This window comes from Copadichromis virginalis, linkage group LG3 (assembly GCF_057382275.1).
Source record: "Copadichromis virginalis isolate Kocher_CV1m ecotype Utaka linkage group LG3, C_Virginalis_male_GT1.1, whole genome shotgun sequence".
In the NCBI taxonomy this organism is placed as follows: Eukaryota; Metazoa; Chordata; class Actinopteri; order Cichliformes; family Cichlidae; genus Copadichromis; species Copadichromis virginalis.
The window spans coordinates 19,715,752-19,740,413 of record NC_140620.1 but is presented as its reverse complement, the minus strand read 5'-3'; the positions used below and the strand labels follow the sequence as shown (position 1 = coordinate 19,740,413).

Below are 24,662 nucleotides of genomic sequence, written 5' to 3'. Positions count from 1 at the left end.
ATCATCAAACAATGTGGCAGGAAAACCAGACTGAGTGGGATCCAAGGCATTTCATTGGTTATTAATAACAAGTTATGAAAGTAGAGATGCCATTGATGCCTAACATTTATGGAATATTATCTTAACTTGTGTTTAACAACCGAAGAATGTTGATTGACAGGGCGAGTGTCACAAAGATACCAGGGGCAAATGTAAAGAAAAACACAAGCATTCATTACCTCTGACACACACACACACACACACACACACACACACACACACACACAGTGAACATATTTTTTGTATGACTGAAGTGCAGTTTATCTGCCAGGTTTCTCTGCTGTGATTCAAGGTGAAGTGACATAACCTGTATAAAGCTACCATCAAGTTTATGTCTAACCTGTCTCTATAAGAGATGTACATGTGTAAGAGCTGTGATCAATACAACTTTCATGCTTATCTCTGTATCACAGAGTCTGGGGGAGAGCAGAGCTGCTCTGATTAGAGACGTAAGACTTCACAGACATTACATAACATAAAGAAAACACTTTGTAAACACTTCACAATACAGATGTTTAAATGGACTTTTAGTGGGAGTGTAACTGCCTCCCCTTACCTTCACTCCATATGGTACAGATGTGAGAGGTGACACAAAACACTAGTCAGTAGTGTGACGGTGTCAGAGCAGGTTTTAATATTCAGTTCAGTTTTATTATTTAACTTTGACATAAAGTCCACAGTGTCCTATTTTATGATCACATCGATAAATATGGAACAATAAGTGTAAAACTGTATGCAAGAGTCTGTATCGTGTTACTCATCATGGAAACAAAGACATTATCTAACACGGTGAATCACAGTGATTCATAAAGACCACCAGCAGCCAGCTGACGGACAGCTTTTTCCCAAGATCTGTGAAAGCCATCTGTCCACCCGCCCTTCCCTCTGCTCCTGTGGAAACACCGTCACATAGACCCATTGACCCCCTGCACGTACACTCACATCCTGTTACTGTACTCTAAAGAATGCTAAGCATTTATCTTTTTTTAAGTCTTTTTATTCATTTGTCTTTTTTTGCATTTTCTTTTTCACTGAGAGAAACAGTGTAATTAAATTAAAGAAACTGACATCTGAATATTTATTTTTTCGAAAAACATGATGATGTCATGCCTGAATCAAAACAAAATGTCACAAACTCATCAGGGACCATTCTTATATTTTAATGATTATATCTCTGTATGTATGCATGTAACAGGACACTGCCATGAATGGTAAGTGTATTATTTAAAAAGTTCCAACAAATTATTGAGATCATTTCACTTTATTTTTCTAAAAAGATGAAAATCCATCAGTCAAGAATTAGAGAATAGTTGTCAGTAGCAACTGGTGACATGTCTGTCTGTATATCTCTGTCAATCTCTCTCTGGTCACTGTTAACAAGTCATTATGAAAAAACAAACACATAAAAGACTCCAGCTTCTGTCATGGACCCGTTTTCACTGACTTTCTGCCGAGGTGTGTTCTCTCTCTTTCTCTTTCTTTTTCTCGCCTTCTGTTTGTTTTGATTTTACCACCTGCTGTGGAAAAGGTTAGGTTAGGCGAGTAAAGTGAACCAACATTCAGTACAGAAAAATCCAGGGTCAATCCTGAAGTTACCTGCATAAGACAAAATTCTGCTTCATACTACAGGCCTTTGGTCTTCAGCGTCTTTGTGGAGGGCAGTTTATAAACTTCTACCACCTGAGGAGCGAATGCCTCATCATCCTCGCCTCAGAACAGATAGCAGAGATGAGCAAAGCCAAAATTAAACAAACTAAAAGTTCCACAAATGTAATCGTAATTAAAAGAATAAAGAACATGAATAAAACTGTTGGATCATCAGTCTGAGCCAATCCATCTCTTTGGATCAGGAACTGAAAATGCACAAGAAACAGACTCATCTGCTGTTGACAGTGAGACAGTTTTTAAATTATTATTAACAGTTATCATTATTATCAACAGACAGGTCAAAGGTCAGATGAAAACCACCATTTGTTGAGCATTCTGAAGCTCCTCTGCTGCCACCTACTGGCCCCATGACTGATGTCTTTCTACACAGTGCATACACTCATTGGCCACATTTTTAGGTACACTTTGTTAGTCCTGGATTGAACCGTCTTTTTGCTTTCAGAACTGACATAATCCCTCATGGCATGGACTCACCAAGGTGCTGGAAATATTCCTCAGAGGTCCGTATAGAGATGATAGCATCGCACAGCTTCAGCACATTTGATGATGTGAATCCGAAACATCACTAAAGTGCTGCACTGGATTTTCAAGGTTTGGTGCAAATGTTAGACATGTGTTTATGATAAAAATAAGTCTTTTCACCCACACAATGTTCTTTTTGTTGAAAGTAACTGTAATAGCTTTATATTCTAATACTTGTTTACTGTTTACTCTTCTGTCAGAGTCCAACTTCTACAGAGAACTGCAGTCGACTCATTTAGTTGTCAGCACTTCAGTGTCACTACACTGGCAGCACAAGACCATGTTTTGGTCAGTAGTTGGTAATTTGTTCGTCTGTTGATGTTATAGTGATTTTTACAATAATACAAATGTTGCACAAGAACACAAAGTATTTAATTACAATGCTTTTCTGAAACCACAAAAGAACTTAAAATACACTGAGGTCGGTGTAAACAGTGACCGACACCTTAAATCCAACAGAGGAAAAAAGTTTCACAAACACTCAGGTTAAAATTCACTCAGACTGAGTACTGAGGAGTCCACAAAGCATGAGAAGAAGCTGCTACATGTCTAAATACATTGACTTGCTGCCATGTGATTGGCTGATTAAATATTTCTAGTAACATGCAGTTGAAGGGGTGTACCCAATAAAGTGGCTAGTAAGTGTGACTTAAATGTACATCACTGCAAATTTGAAACCAATCCAGACCTGGTAGAGCAAAGTCAACTGCTAATCGTGGAGGTCGGTGGTTCGATTCCAGTCTGCATGGCAAATATGCCAAAAGGGGCTTTGAATGCTCAGTTGGAGCAGAAAAGCTGATCATCACATGAAACATAGATGAAGAATTTTCTGCAGCATCGACATGCACGTATGTCTGTATGTTCCCTAAGGTGAGTGGGCTGGTCTTAAAGAAACTTTGAATTAACATTATATAGGACACTGTGAGTGGCAGCATCTATTTGACTGATACAAATATCTTATACAGATGCTGTAAACATCTGTGCTTTTCACAGTGTAGTTGAGCAAAGAATGAAATGTCAGATTAAAATGAGTCACGCTATAATGTCCATACCATCATATTATAATGATTGTAGTATAGATGTGTCTGTCTGTGTAATATAAGTTTTTTAAACATAGATAAAAAGAAGTCGAAATTACACGAGGCAGTTAAAGTCACTCAGAAAGATCCTAAAATCAGTGGTTGGAGCTCTTCAGTGTCACTAGATGGCAGCACCAGACTGTGCTTTAAGCTGTTGTTGGTGCTTTTTACTGTCTGTGGATGCTGCTGGAATCAGCTACATACAGTTAGCTGTAAACTGACCAGTTATTGATTGTATATAATTAAAGTGGCCGGAAAGACCGTGGGGACAGTTTAGGCACAAAACTGACGTGATCACATCTACAGACAGATAATTATTTGGGTTTGAACAGATGACACTCATCCTCATACCTATAATAATAAACATGTAGAGCTCAAACCTCTTCCTACCTCTCTGAGAACAAAGTTAAATTCATGTTTTTACTGAGGAGCGTGTAAGCATGGATTGAAGGAAACCAGAGAGACACTATATAAAAATCACTCTAACACAAACTCGAGGCGCTGCTTTGAAAAATGAAGCAAACAAAAAAGCAACAACAAGCGATGCAAGCGAGCTTCCACACAGACTGCTGCTAAATGCAAGTCTCACTTTTCCACCTGAACCAGTGTCTAATCTTAGATTTTCTCTCCTGATTCATTCCAGATTATTCTAAATTATGAATGAATGGTTTACTTCACCTTTTTGATAATAAAAACGTGTCATATGACGGGTCCCAGTGGTATTTGGTATTGCAGAAATTCAAAATAAATAAATATCAGTAGAAGTTATTCTCTTTCAGACACACATGATTCATGTTAGTGTGCATTTGTTATGGCCGCTTAATCTGACCCAGATTTTGGCTGAATCGACACCGAGATCATCATCATCACACTGAATGAGGACAGATGTCCTCACTATGTGTCCTGTGCAAACACAACCACACATAACAACACAGTAACTAAGATGCATCTGAAAGATATCTGTTGATGGAGACGTATTTATTTCAAACAGCATCTAAAGTCTCACATATTTCATTTCCTTGAATCTAAACTTACTGTACACAGACACATACGAGCTTCTCAAGCTTTTGTGTGAAGTTTCCAGCCACTGAGTGATGTTAGTGCTGCTCTCAGTCTGAGGTTGTGGTTTTATTGATATTTGTTGTTTTCTATCTGCTCTGTGGAGACGTGCATGGGTTAGCCACAGCAACTCATGTTTTCCATCAGAGAGCTTCATGAAACCCACAGAACCACACGAGAAGAACAACAAGTCCGACCAAAGTTTATTGATCCTGCACAAAAAAAAGGTTTCTGCTGTGGAGACGACAGCAGGGTCCCACAAGTTACTGATTATTTTAAATACATTGCATTATGTTTATTTATCAGTTATAGACTATATAATGCATAGCATATACATACAGTATAATGTTTCTGTTTTGGCCTTGCAGACATAGAGAGGCAGTGTGACAAAAATACTTTTTTTTGAGCTTCTTTACAAAAACGTCTCATCACCACATTAAGTTTCTCTTTGTCCGTCTGCAGTTCTGTGAGTGCATTTAATGAAGAGATCAAACAGAATACATACACATCCTTTTTATAACGAAAGCCCTCTGGTCTGACGGCCTGTGTGGACCAGCAGCTGGTTGTTAGGTTGGACTTGCAGATTTCTTCAGTGAGGAATAGACAACATTTGGATTTGATGGAAGCTCTGAAAACACAAGAACACACAGTTCAAACAATATGAGACCAGTCACAGTTAAAATAACTCACTCATTTATATTTTTTTTAAAAAAAATCCACATCAGTGGTGCCACAATTTTCACATTAATAGTCTTGGAGCCAAACTGTCACAAATAATGTGAAATAGACCAACCAGGAAGTGCGACTCAGAGCCTCCCTGTTTCAAAAAAACATACTGATGAGCGCCACGAAAATTTAAGTTGGAGGATCCAAATTGGAAACATATTCACATATATAGGTAATCTTTTTATTAGGTGTTCTATTCAAACTCAGAGAAAGACTAAATCTGAACTTCCAGCAGGCGGCTCAAATACGTGGATTCTGTGGATAACAACAAAAAGGGTGCAACTGACCAAAGAGTGCAAAACAACCAGGCAGTGGTTTCCTTCCTGACTGCCTGAACTTTTAGAGTTTCACCTCCCTTAAATTCTTCACTAAGTTCAAACCACATCCTGTGCTTACACTGAACGTTAACATGGGACTCATAAATCATTAAATATGAGCATAAATCCAAACTTCAACATTATCCTTTGGCAAAGTAATTTGCCCATGACCTACAAAAAGGGATTCAATCACTATAATAAACTGTATCATTTGTAGTATTATACACTGATTCCTGGGGCCAAATTCTTTCAGCTGTTTGCCCGGGTGTTACAATAAAGTTCAGCACCCAGACGTCCATGATATAGTTTAACTGAGTAAGAACAAGGACCCGCCCATTATATCTGGTCATTTGTGATTAATATTAAAAGAAGAACACACATTTTACCGCGAAATGCCAAACGGACTCAACTTTGTCACAAAATATATACACTGTACCGGATACTCTGAACAGTCAATCAGCGTGTTTGAATAGACGACAGTAAGGACTCATTCCCCTGCTCAAAGTTGCAGAGAAGCAACCTTGTCGTCCCTGGCGTACAGCAAAACAGACAAGGCCATTTCTGTGTGGACTTTGTGTCTCCATGGGCAAGTTAGTGGGATTAGGTTAATGATTCTAAGATGCCCACATGTGTGAGTGTGAAAGGTTGTCTGTCTCTCTGCGATAGACTGGTGACCAGGGTGTCTCTGGCCCTACGACAGCTGGAATAGACTCCTGCCTCCTGCAACCCTGATGTAGAGATGGACAGATGACAGCTGTGTCCTAAAACATTAAACTGGAGGAAAAAAAGACGCACACGACAATTTTATGTCAACCAGAATTTGACTTTGTTGATCACTCCAAAGAATAACTCTTTAAACTCTTTTTACTTATCTGCATGATTGAGCATGCATCGAGACTCTTTAAATGAAGTTAGAATAATCATGGGAAGGATTTCCACATTAATAAATGTCTTTCTATTAAGTACTTTTATTGGACAAGCACAATTTGCACGGGCTGGGTCAACTCAACTGAATTCAGTTGGACTCAACTGCAGTAAACAAGTTCACTCATCATGAGTTAATGAAGTTGGTTCATAAAGTTGGAATAAAAGAATTGCATAATGCTCAAATAAAGCAATTTAACCGCGTGGAAATTCACTCAATGATTTTTTTAATGTTTATTTAAACTCCACACAGAAATGGCCTTGCCTGATGATGGATTTGAGCTTGGGATCTTCTAGCTTTGAGGCAACAGTGCTAAACACTGCAAAATCAAACTGTCAATCCAAACTAAAAAAATAGTGGGAAAGCTGATTGATACCGAATTTTCTTTACTTTTCTGTCCTTGACAGGTTAAGCCACAATAAATAGAGATAGCATGCATGTGGTGTGTGTATGTTCTGTCTTCTGTGTTTGAAATTGCATGTGATATTGTGATATTGTGATATCGCAAATCCAGGCAGTTACGCACTGTTGCTATACATGAATAAATTTAACTAGTTTTAAGTTGTTGAAAGCAGATCCTACATGATTTAATTACGTTCACCATAGAAACATAAAGTCATTGTGTTCAAGTTACATGTTTGTCTCTTGTAAATGTAACAACCACACAATGTCACTTTTAGTGTAGAAGGGAAATGATTCCTTAAATGTTTAAGTCCCTGCCCTTAAAAATGATCATTCTAGAGATTAATGTTCCCCTTCAGTTTTTCAAAAAAAGAATATATGTGATAAACATAGAAACTCCTCTTTTTGCTGATCCTAGCTGTGTTTCCACACAAAGCAAGACTTGCAGCTGATCTCAGGACAAGTGAAAGTAGATCCAGAGGAAGCTTGTCTAGCATGATAATCTCCCCCCAAAGACTAGAGGCTTATCCACAACGTGCAAACAATCAGTAAAAGCAGCTGGCATCTTAGCTCCAGCCACTGTTAACAGTAACGCCTGTGAAATGAAGATGCTACAGTCTCTATGGGAGGCAAACTTGACAACAAGCAATTGTTGATAGCATAAGATGGCATTAATGTCAAGGATGGATGCAAATACATGAGAAGCTTGTCTGAGCTGAAAGCAGAGAGATCACTTTAACCTTAGTTTTTATTGATATTTTTTATTGACTCGACCTTCCTTATTCTGACAGACACACAGCACACAAAACAATACCTCTGCTCCGGTTGGTTGGCTGCTGCTGGTGATGATGTAATATTTTGAGGTCACTGTATGTGATGTCATCACCTCCAGATTTCCCTCCACTGGCTGAAATGAACCAAAATAAACATATAGATAAATATAGATGACTGCATAATAAATCTCACTGGACATTTAAGAAAGTTGGTCTTCCTTCTTTTTGTTGTCTGCAATGGGACACAAGCTGTGTGTATGTGTGCTTTTTGGTGCACATATAGACGAATAGAAAAAAATAGTTTTGCTTTGGTTTCTTTTATGTGTAAACACAACACTGGTCCATTTCTTAAGTTAGGGGAAGTTTTTGTACTTCAATGATTGTTAAGTGGCTTAAGAAATTAACAAAAAGAGAAATGTACCTCTGAAAATGGAAACTAGAAAGATGAAAATGAGTGAAAAAGCAGCCAGTGTGCAAAACAAAACTTTAAGTCTTCAGAGATCCTGGAGAACTATTGCTCAAGACTTTAATGCATTACAAGAAAATCACTTCTTATTTTCTATCTCCTTGCATATGAAATGTTAAAAAAGAGGCGTGGCTCAAGAAGTTGCTCCTACAAAAACTATATAAGAAACATAATTCTATATTGTTGATGTCTTGGTTGTTCAGGGTCTACAATTTTTTTAAGGTTGTAATTAAGGCTTTGTTTTTGTTCCATGTTATGTTGTAAACACTTGTTAAAATGATAAAATACACAATTAGCCCATTCAACGCTCCTTCAGTTCCCAGTTAAAACAGTCCAAATTCTTACAGCTCCAAAAACACCATCTGTGTGGTTCTGTGTCTGTATAGGAACTCGGAAAGAAAGCGACTGGACTTCATCACGTTTCTTCACATTTCACGTCTCTTCTTCTTCAGTTCTAAAGTCAAATTGTGGAGAGTCCCAAGTATTTAATCCCTAGTGGGAGTTGTCCCACTGACCCACTATTGATCATGTGCCTCATCACAGGTAACGTCTCACAATCACTATAAACCTCTGCTGATACTGACCTGATGAGCCTGATGAGAGTTAAGTATTTCTCAGTAAAAGCTCAAGTTGTGATTCCCTGATGGGCGCAAATAACCATCGTATGACCAGATGAAGAATAAAAACAGACCAAATTTAGCCCTCGGATTTCTAATTATGAAAAAGTCCTGGTGCTAAGCTTAATGTCCAGGCTGAAAGGTGACCCAAGACTCAAACCTAGAGCTAGAAACATTCACGTCATTGTGATGTCACTTTGAATGTGATTAAAATGTGTCCACGTGAAAACAACAGTTGGCAAGAAATTCTTCTTTTAAAAAAGTTGTACTAGAAAAAAGTAAATGCATTCAGTTCTATCAGTTTATCTTCAGACTTTAGGATTTGTTGGCTGTGGTCTTCTGGCTGCATAAGGATCAATAATCTAACTCTACTTTATAGTCACCATATTTGTTGTTGAATGCACCAGTGTTGGTCAAGTTACTTGAAAAAAGTAATCAGTAACTAATTACTGATTACTTCCCCCAAAAAGTAATCCCGTTACTTTACCGATTACTTATTTTCAAAAGTAATTAATTACTTAGTTACTTAGTTACTTTTTAAAAACATGATTTACAACCTGAAGAGGTGATAAATCGATAGATCTTTCAGCCCAATTCTACTTTTTCTGCATAATCCATCACACAAAATGTAATCAAATGAAAAAGTCTCTTTTTTTTAACTTGTTTTATCAGTTTTAATATTTTAACTTTATGCATCAAGCAAAATTTTAATTATATGCAACATTCTCTGACTTGAATAAATTAGTTTAACATTTAAACCTATTTTCTGCACATTCCAGCACATAAAATAAAATATTTTTTGTGTTTACACTCAGTCTTTCAAATAGATGCAAGTAAAACACAGCAGAAAATAAATAAAGTCAAAGACTAGCGGTCCTGTTGCTCTATTATCACCTGTAAAGCAGGACTGCGGTAGGCGGAGGTTTACCCTGGTGCAGGTGTGTCGCGGTCAGTTGAAGAATCCGCGAGTTTCTCTGTGAGTTTCCCATTACGTCGTTGTGCACTCGGTGCTTGCTCGGAAGTTTAGGGGTTTTATTCGCGGTAAAAAGTTTGCTTCCCACGCATGATGGACGCTAATGTTTTTGTCACTTGGGATCAAACTCAAAGTAAGGTCAGTACTTCCACGCTTTAAACGCTGCACGCTCATACTCTCTCCCACAATCGATATGTGATCCATTGTTGATCTGCACACAGCTGTTGTCACGAACGGTGCACTCGCTTACGTCACTGTCATGAGACATTCTCGCAAAAAAAAAATCACGGTTTTAGTAACGCAGTAACGCAGCGTTCCTACGGGAAAGTAACGGTAATCTAATTACCGATTTTGCAATAGTAATCCCTTACTTTACTCGTTACTTGACAAAAGTAATCGGATTACAGTAACGCGTTACTGCCCATCTCTGGCATGCACTAACGATGACGTTACCACAGGCCTGTCACTGGTGCACTACTGGTGCTTCAGGTGAGCCAGAAGAAAACAAAAATAAATCTCATGTCTTCAACCTGAGTGCATCTGTATGCGCCAGGTTCCAAAAATTAAAAGGTATGTAATGTCATTGCATAATGAGCAACAGTGTCTAACAGGACACGAGTGCTGGAAGTGAAACATAGAAAGTGGTGTCAGTATACAGGATGTGTGTTAAAAGAAGTTATTTCCCAGTAAGCATCATGATCAGATTTCTTAGAACCTGCCAGCAGGTTTCAGAGGCCCTGTGGTCATCTTTCCTGTTTCATTTTACCAGAGAGTACTGTATAGACCAATACGTTATCACTACATATACACACTATCATCAGGACTATGATGAGAAGTCAATCTTTAAAACTTTTTAAACAAAACTCTACTGCAGCTCTGTGGTCATCCAGTTTCCTGTTTCTGATGAAACACTTTAACTGAGTTCACGGCTCAAAAAGCATTTCAGAAAGAGGAGGCTATAGATATGTAAATATAGATGTTTATAATTCAGGTGTTAATGCAAAATGTTGCTTTTATGAAGATTGTAACTGTAATAGTCTATAGTATAATGCTTAAGCTTACTCTCAGACATATAGACCAACCTTTTTTTGTGATACTCTGCTAAAAAAAGAATAACTTCTAACTTTATCAGAACACATCCATAAGAACAACACAGAGCAGCTCTGCAGGTTCTTATCTCACTCTTACTGCCTGTTTATGCCCTGTGCTTATCTTCAACGTCATGCTGCTCTCTCGTATATTTCAGGTCTTTCTGATTCTGATGGAGCTACAATCCAGGTTCTAGTTACCTGTTATTGTGAATCACCTCAGAGCCATCAAATATATTTAATGCTCAGACTTTTTTATACAATAACACATAAATGATAAATTTAATTCATTGCATTTGTGTGAGAAATGATGTTAATTTAAACATTTTATCTAAGACACTGTTAGTTTGATTCAGTGTCAGGACTTAATGATGTCATTTTTAAAGCAGGGTTGCTTTAAATATGATGATACGGACAATTCATCACAGTTCTTACATGTTAAACGTTCCAGTGGTCCCTCTAAGCTGAGCGCGTGAGCAATCGCACACTGCTGACACAGAAAATCTGCACTGCACAAAAAAAATCCAGCCTGAATTGAAATTACATGTACATGTACTTATTTTAATTTCGCTGGTTTTCTGTGTGGAGACTGTGTCAGCAGTGTGCGATTGCTCACGCGCTCAGCTTAGAGGGAACTGTTACTTAGTTTTGCCACGTGGCCTCTGACATGCATGTTAAATTAGATGTTGATTTTAACTTGGTCATACATGAGAATTTGAGTTTGTCTTCCTGTGTTTGCCCTGCAATAAGCTCTCAAAACCTTCAACTTTTAAAACAGATGGATGGTAAATCAATCAGTAAATTATCAAACCCCATGAATGGTTGCAAGGATGTATCACACAAGCCTGGATGCATATGAGCAGAGGTGTTTCAGAGGTACTCATACAGCCTGCAGCTCATTTATCCCAACAAAAAATCCCTGACTGTGTTCATTTTGGCAGGATCTCCTCTAGTGTCCCTAAAAGAAATTCGTAACGTCTGTCCTGTATGTATAAAGAAGGATTTCTTGCTTGACCTCTCACCATCCTCCAACACAGGCTGCAACATGTTAGTAACAGCTGAGAGGATCCACTACAGATAATCAAATAGCATCTCAATATTTACAACAAATATCGTCCTTATGAAGGACAAAAACACATGATGGAGACAAAGAAGAGCAGCTGTACCTCTGGTCTTTGATCTGTTTTTCTTGTCTTTGATGGTGATTTGTCCATAACTGACGTCTCCAGTTCGCACTGATGAGTAGACTCCAGCTGGATCACACTCTGCACAATAAAACACACAAAGAAGACATCAGTGCAGTAGTCATACTGGCACTTACCATTACATTAGAAACAACACAAAAAACTATTTAGATTATTTACTTTTTTTAATTGTGTAAATAAGAATAACTCTTATAACACAGATGTCAACACTGCCAAGAAAGAAGAGAACAGAAGTGATACTAAAGGTTATATGTAAAGCAGACAACTGATCACAGCACTGTTTTAATGAAAACATGCTAAAAATCATGGGATGCGTGTACGTCACACTAAGTGCAAAATTTCTGCTAACTGCAAAAACTGTGCTGCGCTTCTTCTTTGCAGATATTTACAGGTTTTATAACTTTTGGTGCAAATAGTGATTTTCTATGCTTCTGCCATAACTTCACATTATGCATCTTTCATGATGAACAGAAGAGATTAAAAAGTATAAGGCGATGGCCTTACAAGTCTGAACAGACAATAAATTTGGTGTCTGTGCTTCAAGTGTTGCTGGAGCTTTCTGTTCTATAGATGAGAGTGGAAATCACACTTGTGCATGTGTGTACAGTAACCACAAGCTGCATAAAGCTGAAGCATACATGCACATAGCTTTGTGAAACTCATAAGGGATAAGTGTCAGCATCACTTGTTTCTGGGGGTGGAAAAACTGTGATGACCTCGCACTTTAATGCATTTCCCTGTTAATTATTTCATGACTTCAGCCCTGTTTAAATAAAGATGCTTAGCTTAAGAGTAATTAGTAAACAGTGTCAGACTGATCCAGACAGGAGTCTCAACACCTGCTGGACTCTTCCTCGCATTCTTATCCATGATGAAGACAAAGAAGAGCAGCTGTACCTCTTTTCTTTGACTTTCTTTGCTTCTCTTTGATGGTGATTTGTCCATAACTGACGTCTTCAGTTCTCACTGCTGAGTAGACTGCAGCTGGATCAGTCTCTGCACAATAAAACACACACAGAGGACATCACTGCAGACAGTACGGTCATTTTTATACTACTTTTAATATTTTAAATATGATGCAAAACCATTTCAGCTACTGCTTTTGTGTCCAGTATTCAAATTAGCAGTGAAACAGCTGCTTTGTGCTGATGGTGCAGGCACCTTATCTGAGGTGCAAGACAGATGGCAGGTATGATTAACAGAACTGTACATTTTTATTTTTTAATACATAAAATGAATATTTTGAAAATGAATATTTTTGTCAATGTATTGTACCTACACAGAGTTTAAAAATCCCTTTTACTGCCCTGCAGCGAAACCTGAGCAGTTGAGGTGTTTCATTAGAAACAGGAAACTGGACAACCACAGAGCTGCTGTGTTAACAGACTAACCACAGGCTGACAAACAGGCAGTCCAGCATGTAAAAAACAACCGTGTGAACGGTTCAGCGGGTGAGCAGTGTGAACATTTATAGACTAAGTTTTGGTTGCATCACTTAAACAAATCTAATCTAAGATAAATAAAGTGAATTATTTCATTTGCATGCTAATGTGAAATTAAACCATTAGATATTAATTATAGACCATGTGTGTAGTGGAAGGGTGCAGTTTCTGCAATCTATGGTCCATAACCATCACAACAAGTCTGGTCCCTGCAATAACCAGAACACTTTACGATGTTACACCTCTAGTATTAGGCCTCTGCTATTACACAATGTGTTGATCTGGTTTTGTAATCTCAGGTCCTCTCCTTATCTCTGCCTTCCTGTCTGTGACCTGAAAAACAATCAGTTTGTCATCTTGAAGTATGTCTCAACTCTTTAAAAGCATCTCAAGAACAAAGAATGCTGCAGGATGAGCCACTACTGATGTCACTGATGACAAATACACAGCCAGCAGAAAAAACGTCACCAAGTAGCTGTAAAATGAAGGTTTGGGTCCAGAAATGTTACGTGCCTAAAAAATGACGACAGCTGTGTATCTGAATACACTGAATAATCCATTTTTTCTATTAATAGATGCTTTTTTCGTTAATGCTGCCCTTGTCTGGTTTTTACTGCACTAAAAACGTCTTATAGTATGTTTAAAAACTACAAATACAATAAAATAAATATATAAACACAATATAATACTATTCCCAAGTGAATAGTGCCTGGAGAGTGATGTGCCTTGGGTTTATTGATGAAGATAACATCTACAGAGAAGAGCTTTATTGTGTCCCCTCAATCAAAGAGATTAAACCTAGAGGCATATGTCACAGAAATTAAAGGCATTTCCAAGGCATTCACTAATAAGACTTTCTGAAACTAGTCTTCAACATTTGCCAAGGCTAAAGGTTTTTAATGTGTTTTTAAGATCAGGATAACCTAGGATTTTACCACCACACAAAAGCTTTCTTCCTATATTATCTATAGAGAGCAAAGAGAGAGAGAGTCTTTTAATTACACAGGTCTGCAAAAAAATTTAATAAATAAAAATTCAGCTCCATGGGATATTTTTAGTAAATTATATGTTTGATCTCCATTTCCCTCCACCACATACAGTTTTTTTTGTAAAATATGATAAGTTTACATTTAAAAAAGCACAACACCAATACAAACACTATATTTTATATTTTATAGCTATGCATAATTTTTCTGAAATTCCTTACCTTTCGCTATTATTATTATTATTATTATTATTTTTACATATAATTTCTAGTTAGAGAAATTTCAGAGATTTATCCCTCAAAACTGTAAATACAAAAAAGTTGGACAACGTAGTTTCCCACCTCTGGAATTTTTTTTAGAGTGTCTTCATAGACACTCCTGAATACTGAAGGAAAACCGGAAAATTAATATAATGCAAATTTGCAAAAAAACAAAACAACATGTGTGTTCCAGCAGTGTGATTTGAGTTCTAAGCCTCCCAGAAACGATACAGAAAACCATAAAGTCAAACATGACTTTTAAAAACACCAGTATAACTTATATGGCCCATAAATTATGTTGCTTCCGGTTTCGGGGAGATAATGGCGGACACGCGATAGTTCGCGCTGACGTCTATTCCAGTTAGGAAGTGTTACAAACAGCTGATCAGATTGGCAAAGCGTGTTTCTGGAATATTATGTTTTTGTTCCTGCAAATACTTTTTACAAAATTTTTGCAAGGCCTATGTGGACGGAAACCGTGACTTAGGACAAGCTGATGGCATAAAATCTAAGTACAACTCCTCCGGTTTCATGTGCAAAAGAAAAATTGTTGCGCTAGCTTATGTGGTTGCAGTTCTACAGGGGTTTAAAAAGAATTACACAAAACAGAGTGTGCCTGCTCTGACCGGTCACTGCACATAAAATGTAAAAAATAAAATATAAAATACAAAAACCAACTATTTACATTTCAACTTTTAACTATTTAAATTTTCAGCGTTTTTCTTTTAAACAAATTTAAAGTGAAACAACACAAAACACTTCAAACCAGAACACAATAAAATATAAATTAAAATATGCAAAACAACAAGAAAATGTACATTCTCTGTCATATAGGTCTAGATTATTTTTTGGGAGAGAGTTTTCCTGCTTGGAATTGCATACGTAGGATTCACTGCATGAATAAACTTTCTGAATCCTTTATCATCCACAACTGAAAATAGTTGTGGATGATTACTATACCTTTCTAATGTGACGTTGTTGTCCCTGGCTCTCTTCCTCCCTCTCCTACCTGTTCCTGTGCTACTGGGAGTGTAACTACCGCAGTTTAAAAATCATCTTTTTAAAAGTGCTCTTGGTAAATTTACTGTTTCAATGTTTTAGTATTTTTCCTCTGAAGCACTTATTTAGATATTTCTCCTGAAAAGTGCAACATAATATTATACTTTAGCCACTTTCCATTAACCATCAAAACAAGTTTTCTCCTTCTTTTGAATGTTGTTAGAAAACACACACACAGAGACACAGTCACACACCTTTACGCCGCCTCATTGGCTGTTGATGAGGATTTGAGATTTTGATTTCACTGTATCTGATATCATCTCTGATGTCGTCTTCTTCAAGTTATGATGACATGAGCCAAAATAAAAAATAAACAACATATAAATAAACAAAATTACACACACACACGTATATATACGTATATATGAAATCTGCTCACCTTCAGGCTTTCTGTGAACAAATCGCCTCACCAGTAGAGTTAGTAAAACCAGCATGACCATAACACAGACTGATCCAAAAACTGACAAAATGCAGACAACAGCAGGAGAAAGGGATGCAGGAAGAGTGGATGTAGGTGGAGGTGTGGATGTAGGTGGAGGTGTGGTGGTGTGTTCCCCTAAAATAAAGCAAACACAGTCATTAAGTTGTCGTCACATTGTGAATGTTGAAAGCTGCAGAAACACAGACAGGTGAGTGTGTCACCTGTGACAGTGATCCAGCTGGATGGAGACTGTCCATGACCGCTGATGTCACACTTGTAGAGGCCTTCATCAGACCTGGAAACATGCTGGATGGTCATGTGACCTGTAGGCTGCTTCCTGATGAGGGAGCCATCTTTATAGAAAGCAGCTGGGAGGTTGGAGGGAGTGGTCTTTGTTTTACAGAGCAGAGTGACGTCATCTCCCTCCATCACAGGGAGGACAGGACTCTGCAGGATCACTGATCCACCTCAACACAGAGACAAACTACAGCATTTCATCCATTTACACACAGCTTCATCAACACTAACTCCACACACTCAGCTTACCAGTGACTGTCAGGTTAACCATGTTACTGATGGGACCCTCTCTGGACTCACACCAGTAAACTCCACTGTCAACTGTGTCAGTGTAGCTGATGTTACAAGAAGAACCAGCTGGTTTTCCCCAACCAGGTCCACACTCACTACTGATGTCTTGACTTGTGTTTCTCCTCAGAGTCCATCCAGCAGAGCTTTGAACATCCTCACAGCTCAGAGACACAAACTCGTTCTCAAACAACTGAGAGCTGCTGGGACTCACAGTCAAATGAGCTGTGAGAGAATTTATTACACTCACTGTTATTGCATCATGTGTAGAATGTTCACATTCTTGTATTTCGTGTGAATATTTCATTAGTAATATAGCAAAAAAATATAGAAACACACACGCACTGAAAATGTTACTTTTTTCCAAGAGGTTTACTTACCTTGTGTTGATCTGCTGATGAGCAAAGATGTCTGCACTGCAGAGAAATGAGTCTGTTAGTTTTAACTCTGGTTAAGATCAGATACCATATTTTATAAAGGAAGTAGCTACTGTGACAGCTTGTGCAGAACAAACTAGACCATATTTGGCAAATTTGCACAAGCAGGTAGAACCAATGAGTTTTTCTGGGATTTGCTAGATAGCTCAGTTAACAAGATGCATTCATAATTAACAGTAGCTGTTTCCCCCTCGGATGTCAATTAATCGTTTTAATTTTTTTTTTCTGCTTTCTGAAATGTGTGGCTTCTGTTATATTTCAGGCGATTCATTTTCATTTCATTTTCCATTAAAAATGGCTGGGTTTGATCTCTGCCTACATTTCACTAGGGCTACCCTTGGAAAAGCCATGATCATCGAACAATGTCTTTATTGATACATAGTAAGGTGTCCAAACTCATAATTAAGGAGTTCATCAAAGGTCATGTATATGAGGGAAATAATTTAATTTTGGCTAATTTTGGCTGATAGAACAGTCTTGAAACACTTCAACATGCAATTCCTTTGTTTTCTTTTCGTTCAACTTTTGAACAAAACAAAACTGCATCCATCTCCTTTCTATATAGTTTTGTATATACTCATACAACATGTAGAATTTTGAAACAGGTCAAAGGTAGAAGTACATCTTAAACACTGTAATTAATAACAGCTTTTAAACCACTTCAGATTTTCTTTGCACACTTGGCCCAATTTCATTTTATTGTCTTGAGATTTCATGTTTTGCCTCATGCATTTCTATCTGTCTCTTTTCCTTCTTTTCACTAAAGCTGCTTTCCTGTTGGATATTGTTGAGACTAATAGCCACAACCCCCGAATCCTGTTCAAAATCTGTAACTCTGTGATCAATCCTTGTCCGGGAATGTCAGTTTTGGCCTCCCCAGCTCTCTGTGAGCAATTTTTAAATCATTTTACAAGAAAAAAAATTATTATCAAGGGCCTCACTTTTACACCCTTCTGTGGTGAATCTTCTTCCTACTTTAGGATGAATGTCAACTTTCTATCAGTTTGAGCCAATTTCACTGTCCACCCTCAAGAGATTAATTAAACAGCTGAGCAGTTCGAATTCTGGATGGTGGATGGTTTTGTTGGAATTGGGCCTTATATTCTATCTTGGATGATGATGAACTATCATTACTAGTGGGCTGTGTGTCCCGCTTTAAACATGTGATAGTGCAACCTGTTCTAAAAAAAAGAGCAGCCAGAATGATCCTGCAAACTATAGGCTGATCTCCAAACTCCCTTTCTTATCTAAAGTATTGGAGAAAATTGTGTTATTGCAACTACAGGCCTACTTAAACACAAATAGTATTAGTGATAAATCTCAGTCTGGCTTTAAACCACGCCACAGTACCGAAACGGCTCTGCAGAGGGTCTTTAACGATCTTCTTTTAATTGCTGACTCAGGTCACCCCGCTGTTTTCATTTTATTGGATTTGCCATCCATCTTCATAGACTTCAGCTTGTTCAAAATGCTGCGGCTTGTCTCCTGGAACATTTGCTTCCATTACTCCAGTTCACACTGACTTAAACTGACTATCCATCAAATATCGTATTAATTTTAAAATCTTGTTGCTTACCTTTAAAATTATAAATAACATTGCGCCTAGCTATCTTGCCGACTTTCTTAGCTTGTATACTCCTAGTCGAGCCTTAAGATCATCTGGTCAATTTATTTAACCCACACTCCTGGTTTAAATAGTGCTTCCCATCTGATAGTACGAGTGCTTGTTTTTGTACTTTGTTAATGTTTAATAACAATGACTATTGCACTACTGTGAAGCACTTTGGTGTACTTTTGGTTTTAAATGTGCTATCTAAATAAAATTGTATTGTATTGTAACTTAACCCAAAGGAAGGCATCTGTGCATCCAGCTTAAATCCATGAAAACATCATCACATTCAAAAGAAAAGTTTTAACCAGTTTAATGTTTAGTGTTTTGTTTTACAGGTGACCTCTTCTGGTCATTTCAACGGTGATTGTATCCTGAGAGCTCTTTTCTTCTTTCTTGAAGTTTATGCCTTTCATACCTCAAATGTGTGAAAAAGATATAACAGTAAAATCCCCCCCACAAAAGAATATGTTATTCATCGGTAGCTACAAAGTTCATACACCAGCTTTTAAACAGTTAATATTTTTTTTTGCACATTTGGTCATCGCATTTGTTTCCTTATGTTGAAACTCACGTTTTAGAGTTCAATTTGTCTTGTAAAATTAAAGTCTGCAACTTTGAAAGTAAAAGCTTAGTGTTCTTTTTGTACAACTTTGACATTAGTAATGTAATTTTTATAATATAGACAAATTTTAATAATTAATTATTTTATAATATAGGCAAATGTCTATACTTACAGAGCAGGCAAAGCAGAGTGGTTTGTCCCATCGTATCGTTAAGTCACATGAGGTTCAGACTATTTCTTACAGCAGTTAAGCCCACCTCCTTCCTCTTTGAGATTTACAGTGTAGTGTGGTTTTCTCTCACCACTACTTGAGGTGCACAGCAGAAAATGTACCAAGAAAATTGGTGCAGTTTTTAAGAATGTCGCTATTCTATAGGAAAGACAAAGAATCTGAACCAATGAGATAAAAGGAAAAAAGAGAGCGATGCAATTAACGAATTAAGTAAGTGAAAGTGTAAGTGATTTAGCAGGTTCAGCTGTCATTTAGGCCCTGACATTAAATCAGGTTGTTAGTCAGGCAGCACTTCTTGAAATCCTAGTGGATCCAGACTAAGCAATATTCCTGGCTACTCTTTGATTCCTGCATTCCAGTTTCCCGCTTTCAGGTTTCACGGGTTAACCTGAACTCAGAACTTTAAAAAAAAGTATTTTACATGCCAAAAAAAAAATTATTTTAAGGTTCTTTCCTACAAATTTTCTTCTTGTTTACGTCTTTGAAATACCTTTAGTAAAATGTCAGCCAGAAACACAGGTTTCTGTACCTTTTGTCTCTAACATTGTGTAACAGATTAAGATCAGATGGTGGCGTATTTAGGAAAATATATTTGTTATGGCCTGTAATGGGGTAACTGTGCCCCCTAGAGGAGTAAAACTGCACAAGAATGGCAATTTATATTGTTTTATTAAAAATGAGTTAGGCAGCCAAATACAGTTGTTGATTTAGTTCTGAGAGTCAGGCTTATAAAAATCAATGTCCCCTTCCACAGCACTGCTACTGTAGAGGTTCATGACAGATCCTCCTTAGTTACACAAGCAGCACCCTCTGTTCCCCAAGCACTTCTACAGCCAACTACTACATTACATAAGTTTATAGAATCAACTGACCAATCAAGCCATTTTCCCAAAATTACATATCATTCACCCAAACCCTAGTTACAATCATCATATCTACAGGCAGATGTTGTCCTATTACAAGAGACCCACAGACCTCTTAGAGGTTCGAATGAACTTAAAACACCTGAGTTTCCCAATGTGTTCTCAGCTTGTTATAATTCTAGACAAAGGGGAGCAGCAATTTTAATACATAAAAATATTAATTTCACAGTACTCGATACAGTTATAGATCCAGAGGGCAGATTCTTAATCATTAAACTATCTATACGTGATAAAAAGCTATGTATTGCAAGTGTATATGGTCCAAATGTTGATGATCCCTCATTCTTTCACGGTTTTTTCAGTGCACTCTCTGAACACTTAGATGGCACACTTGTTCTTGGAGGTGACCTCAACCTTGGACTAAATGAAGACATGGATAGGCTCAATACAGCGGGAACTCAGCGTAATTGGCAGTCCACAAATATAATCAAACAGTATATGAGTGACTTTGGTCTTTGCGATGCATGGCGCTCCCTTCACCCCACCAGTAAGGAATATACTTTTTTCTCACATGTCCATCACTCCTACTCTCGTCTGGATTATTTTTTGGTCAGCAGCTCACTGCTGAACGACATTTCAGACACTGAGATTCACCCTATAGCTGTCAGCGATCATGGTCCTGTATCTTTAACACTAATGCACAAGAATAATACTACGCCAAGAAAAAACTGGAGATTTAATATATCACTACTTAAAGATGAAGACTTTATTAAATATTTTAAAAAAGAGTGGACTTCATATTTGGACTATAATGACACTCCCGAAACATCAGCTTCTGTTCTATGGGAAGCAGGGAAAGCTGTGATGAGAGGTAAAATAATTTCTTTCTCATCACATAAAAAGAAAAAAGAAAACAAAAATATTCAGGAATTAGAAAAAAACATCAAATCACTAGAAGAAGCCTACGCGTCCCACCAAGATCAGGAAACATTGAACAAAATACGCAAAACAAAACTAGAATTAAATGAGATAATTGATAAAAAAACAAAATTCTTAGTACAAAGACTACGCCTACAAAATTATGAACATGGTAATAAATCCGGTCAATTTCTAGCAAACCAGCTAAAAATAAATAAAGAAAAAACAACTATATGTGCTGTTCAAGATTCATCTGGGAACACAATATATGATCCGATGCAAATAAACAACATTTTCAGGGATTTCTATAAAACGTTGTATTCACCACAAATAAACCCATCTAAAAAAGAAATTGATCAGTTTTTGGACAACATAACTCTTCCAAAATTATTGGACACTCAAGCAATGGCACTGGATTCACCACTGACACCAGGTGAACTCCAGGAAGCCCTGATAAGTATGCACAATAATAAGGCTCCAGGTCCAGATGGCTTTCCTGCAGAATTCTACAAAGAATTCTGGTCGATTCTAGCACCAGTTTTCTACAGAACGTTGTTGGAAATTAAAGAAAAGGGCAGACTTCCATCAAATATGAATTCTGCAAACATTAATCTCCTGCTAAAACCAGGCAAAGACCCTGTATATCCCTCAAGCTATCGTCCAATATCCCTTATAAATGTAGACCTTAAAATAATCTGCAAAGCTCTCTCAAAGAGACTGGAGAAAATAACCCCCCTCTTAATTCATCCTGACCAAACTGGTTTCATAAAAGGTAGGCACTCATCAACAAATACACGTAGATTACTTAATTTGATAGACTACTCATACAGTAAAAACCTAGAAACTACAATATTCTCTTTAGACGCAGAAAAAGCATTTGACAGAGTTAACTGGAAATTTCTATTTGCAACTTTACACAAATTTGGTTTTGGATCCTCTTTCATAAACTGGTTAAAAATATTATATAATTCCCCAAAAAGCTTGTGTTAGAACAAATGACAAGACATCCTCCAGCTTCTGTCTCTTGAGGGGCACCAGGCAGGGATGCCCACTCTCCCCTTCACTATTTGCAATTTTTATTGAACCACTAGCAGCAGCAATTAGACAGAATTCAGTAATTAAGGGCATAAAATGCAAGAACGTGGAACATAAAATCAGCCTTTATGCGGATGATGTGTTACTCTTTCTCCAAAATTCACAAACCAATATCTCTGGGGTGATTGAATTGATAAACTCTTTTGCAAGAATATCAGATTACTCAATTAACTGGTCAAAATCTACAGTCCTACCGATTAATTGCTCCTTCCATAATTCCTCTTCTACACCACTGCAATCGGGAAATATAAAATATTTAGGTATTAATGTTTCTCCCAAGCTTGCAGATCTAACTAAATTAAACCATATCCCACTTTTAAAGAAGGTAGAAGATGATCTGGCTAGATGGAAATGTCTACCCATATCACTCATGGGAAGGGTTGCCGCTATAAAAATGATGGTCTTACCAAAAATAAATTATTTATTCTCAATGATCCCAACTAAACTGCCACAAGATTGGTTCAGATCTCTAGATTCATGTATGTCCAAATTCCTTTGGAAAAATAAACCCCCACGTATAAGCTTAAAAACACTACAAAAGACCAAGGATAAAGGAGGACTAGAACTGCCTAACTTTCAGCACTACTTCTTAGCCAACAGGCTTCAGTTTATCTCAGGATGGCTAAAACACACCCTCTTAGATGAACCTTGGCTAGATGTAGAACAAGCACTCTGCAATAATCTAGAGATCTCAGACCTACCATTTATCAGCTCAAACATCCAACGACATGAATGGTTTAAAAGCATCAACATCAGCTCTTCTCTGACAGCATGGTGGGAGTTTCTAAAATTGACAGCGTCTTCATTAATCCCATGCAAACGTACACCTATCTGGAACAACCCTGACATATTACAAAACAATAATATGATAAACTTTTCAGATTGGAGTGATAAAGGAATCAAATATTTAGAACATATACTAGAAGGAACAGAATTTATTTCATTTGACGGACTAGTTACACAATATGGGATCAACAAGAAAAGATTTTTAGAATATCAACAAATTAAATCCATAGTAAAAAAGAAATTTAAACCAGGTCAAGTTGAACTACAAACACCACCAAGTGTGGTTCAATTTCTTACTCTTAAACCCCCCAAATTACTATCCAAAATATACAGAATGCTTTCTAAAACAGATGAATCAATATCACTTCCTATTGCAAAATGGGAAGCGGATTTATCAGTTAACTTAGACCTAAACTTCTGGTCTCAGATTTGCTTAAAAACCTTTCATCTAATTAGAAATCCCAGTCTTCAATTAATTCAATACAAAATATTACATAGAGTGCACTATACAGGTCATCGGATGTTCAAGATGGGCTTTACGTCTACCAACAACTGCTCACACTGCCAAACCAATTCACCGGACAATTATATCCACGCTCTTTGGTTCTGTCCACCAGTTCAGAAGTTTTGGCGCGAGATATGTGAAGACTTATCGAAGTGTCTGAAATGTAACATTCCAACTTCCCCCTTAGTGTGTTTGTTGGGCAGCTTAGATAATGTCACTTCAGAAAAGAATATCGCCCATATGGTTTTCACTGCCCTATGCATAGCCAAGAAAACAGTCCTCATGAACTGGAAAAATAAAAATAATCTTAATTCTAACCAATATAGAAATTATCTATTAGATTACATTAGTCTTGATACAGCCTCTGCCACCACATCAGATCAATTGCTCTGGGCTCCTTTGATCAGCTCCATCACCTAGTGGGGGTGGGGGGTCATAGTTTGGTCCCGCCTTCACTGTTGTGATTGGTGTGGGGGTAGGGACAGGCTTAGGGCGTCGGGGGGTTCCCCGGAGGCATCTTCCTTGGGGGGCTCAACCCGGGGTAGCGGTCATGTCCGGTTAGGGGCTCTGTTGGCTCTCAGGTGACTGTTTCCTCGCGGCTGCGTGCAGCGGGGCTAGGGGAGGGTCTGTGCTGACGGACGTGGGTTACTGACCTGGTAGCCTGGCTGCCCCTGGGTGGGTCCAGGATGGGCGTGAGGTTCTGGGGGCGCTCCGTCTCTGGGCTGGGACCCGGACCGGGCCTCGGGGGCTTGGGTCCTGGTTGGTGTGTTGCCGGGGTTGTGGGCGGGTGGGTGCATGGGGGCCCAGCCCTGGAGCAGGGTGCCGCCGGTGCGTCGAGCCACCTGGGGGGCTCTTCAACTGGTGGGGGAGATGGTCACATCTTGCAGGAGCTTTCCTCTCCTCAGGAGCTGCCTCTGCAGGAGGGGGAGATACAGGAGAGGTGGAGGAAGATCTCAGCCTGGGTGTTTATTGTCTTATGTAGTCTGGAAGATGAGTGGATGGTGGGGTGGGTGCAGTTTTCTCTGTGGTGGGGTTGGGTG

The 24,662-nt window shown here is 38.0% G+C and overlaps 1 protein-coding gene across 1 annotated transcript; it reads right to left on the bottom strand.

Moving 5' to 3' along the window:
• Positions 1–4,553: 4,553 nt before the first annotated feature.
• LOC146713267 (uncharacterized) lies at positions 4,554–16,919 on the bottom strand. Its single transcript, XM_085437785.1, has 8 exons — positions 16,574–16,919; positions 16,249–16,494; positions 15,986–16,162; positions 15,801–15,881; positions 12,757–12,855; positions 11,821–11,919; positions 7,552–7,644; positions 4,554–4,995 (listed from the first exon to the last, which is right to left on the bottom strand). Exons 1-8 carry the CDS (start codon positions 16,917–16,919, stop codon positions 4,934–4,936), a joined length of 1,203 nt encoding a protein of 400 aa, XP_085293911.1. The 3' UTR covers positions 4,554–4,933.
• Positions 16,920–24,662: the final 7,743 nt, after the last annotated feature.

What these genes read in the sequence shown, in the direction of transcription:
- LOC146713267 (XM_085437785.1), bottom strand. Translation starts at nt 16,919, where the DNA reads ATGAAATATTCACACGAAATACAAGAATGTGAACATTCTACACATGAT. An exon ending in CAGCTGGATCACTGTCACAG is followed by an intron (nt 16,163 to 16,248) that starts GTGACACACTCA and finishes GCTTTATTTTAG; the next exon opens with GGGAACACACCACCACACCT. An exon ending in AAGAAAGTCAAAGAAAAGAG is followed by an intron (nt 11,920 to 12,756) that starts GTACAGCTGCTC and finishes TTTATTGTGCAG; the next exon opens with AGTGTGATCCAGCTGGAGTC.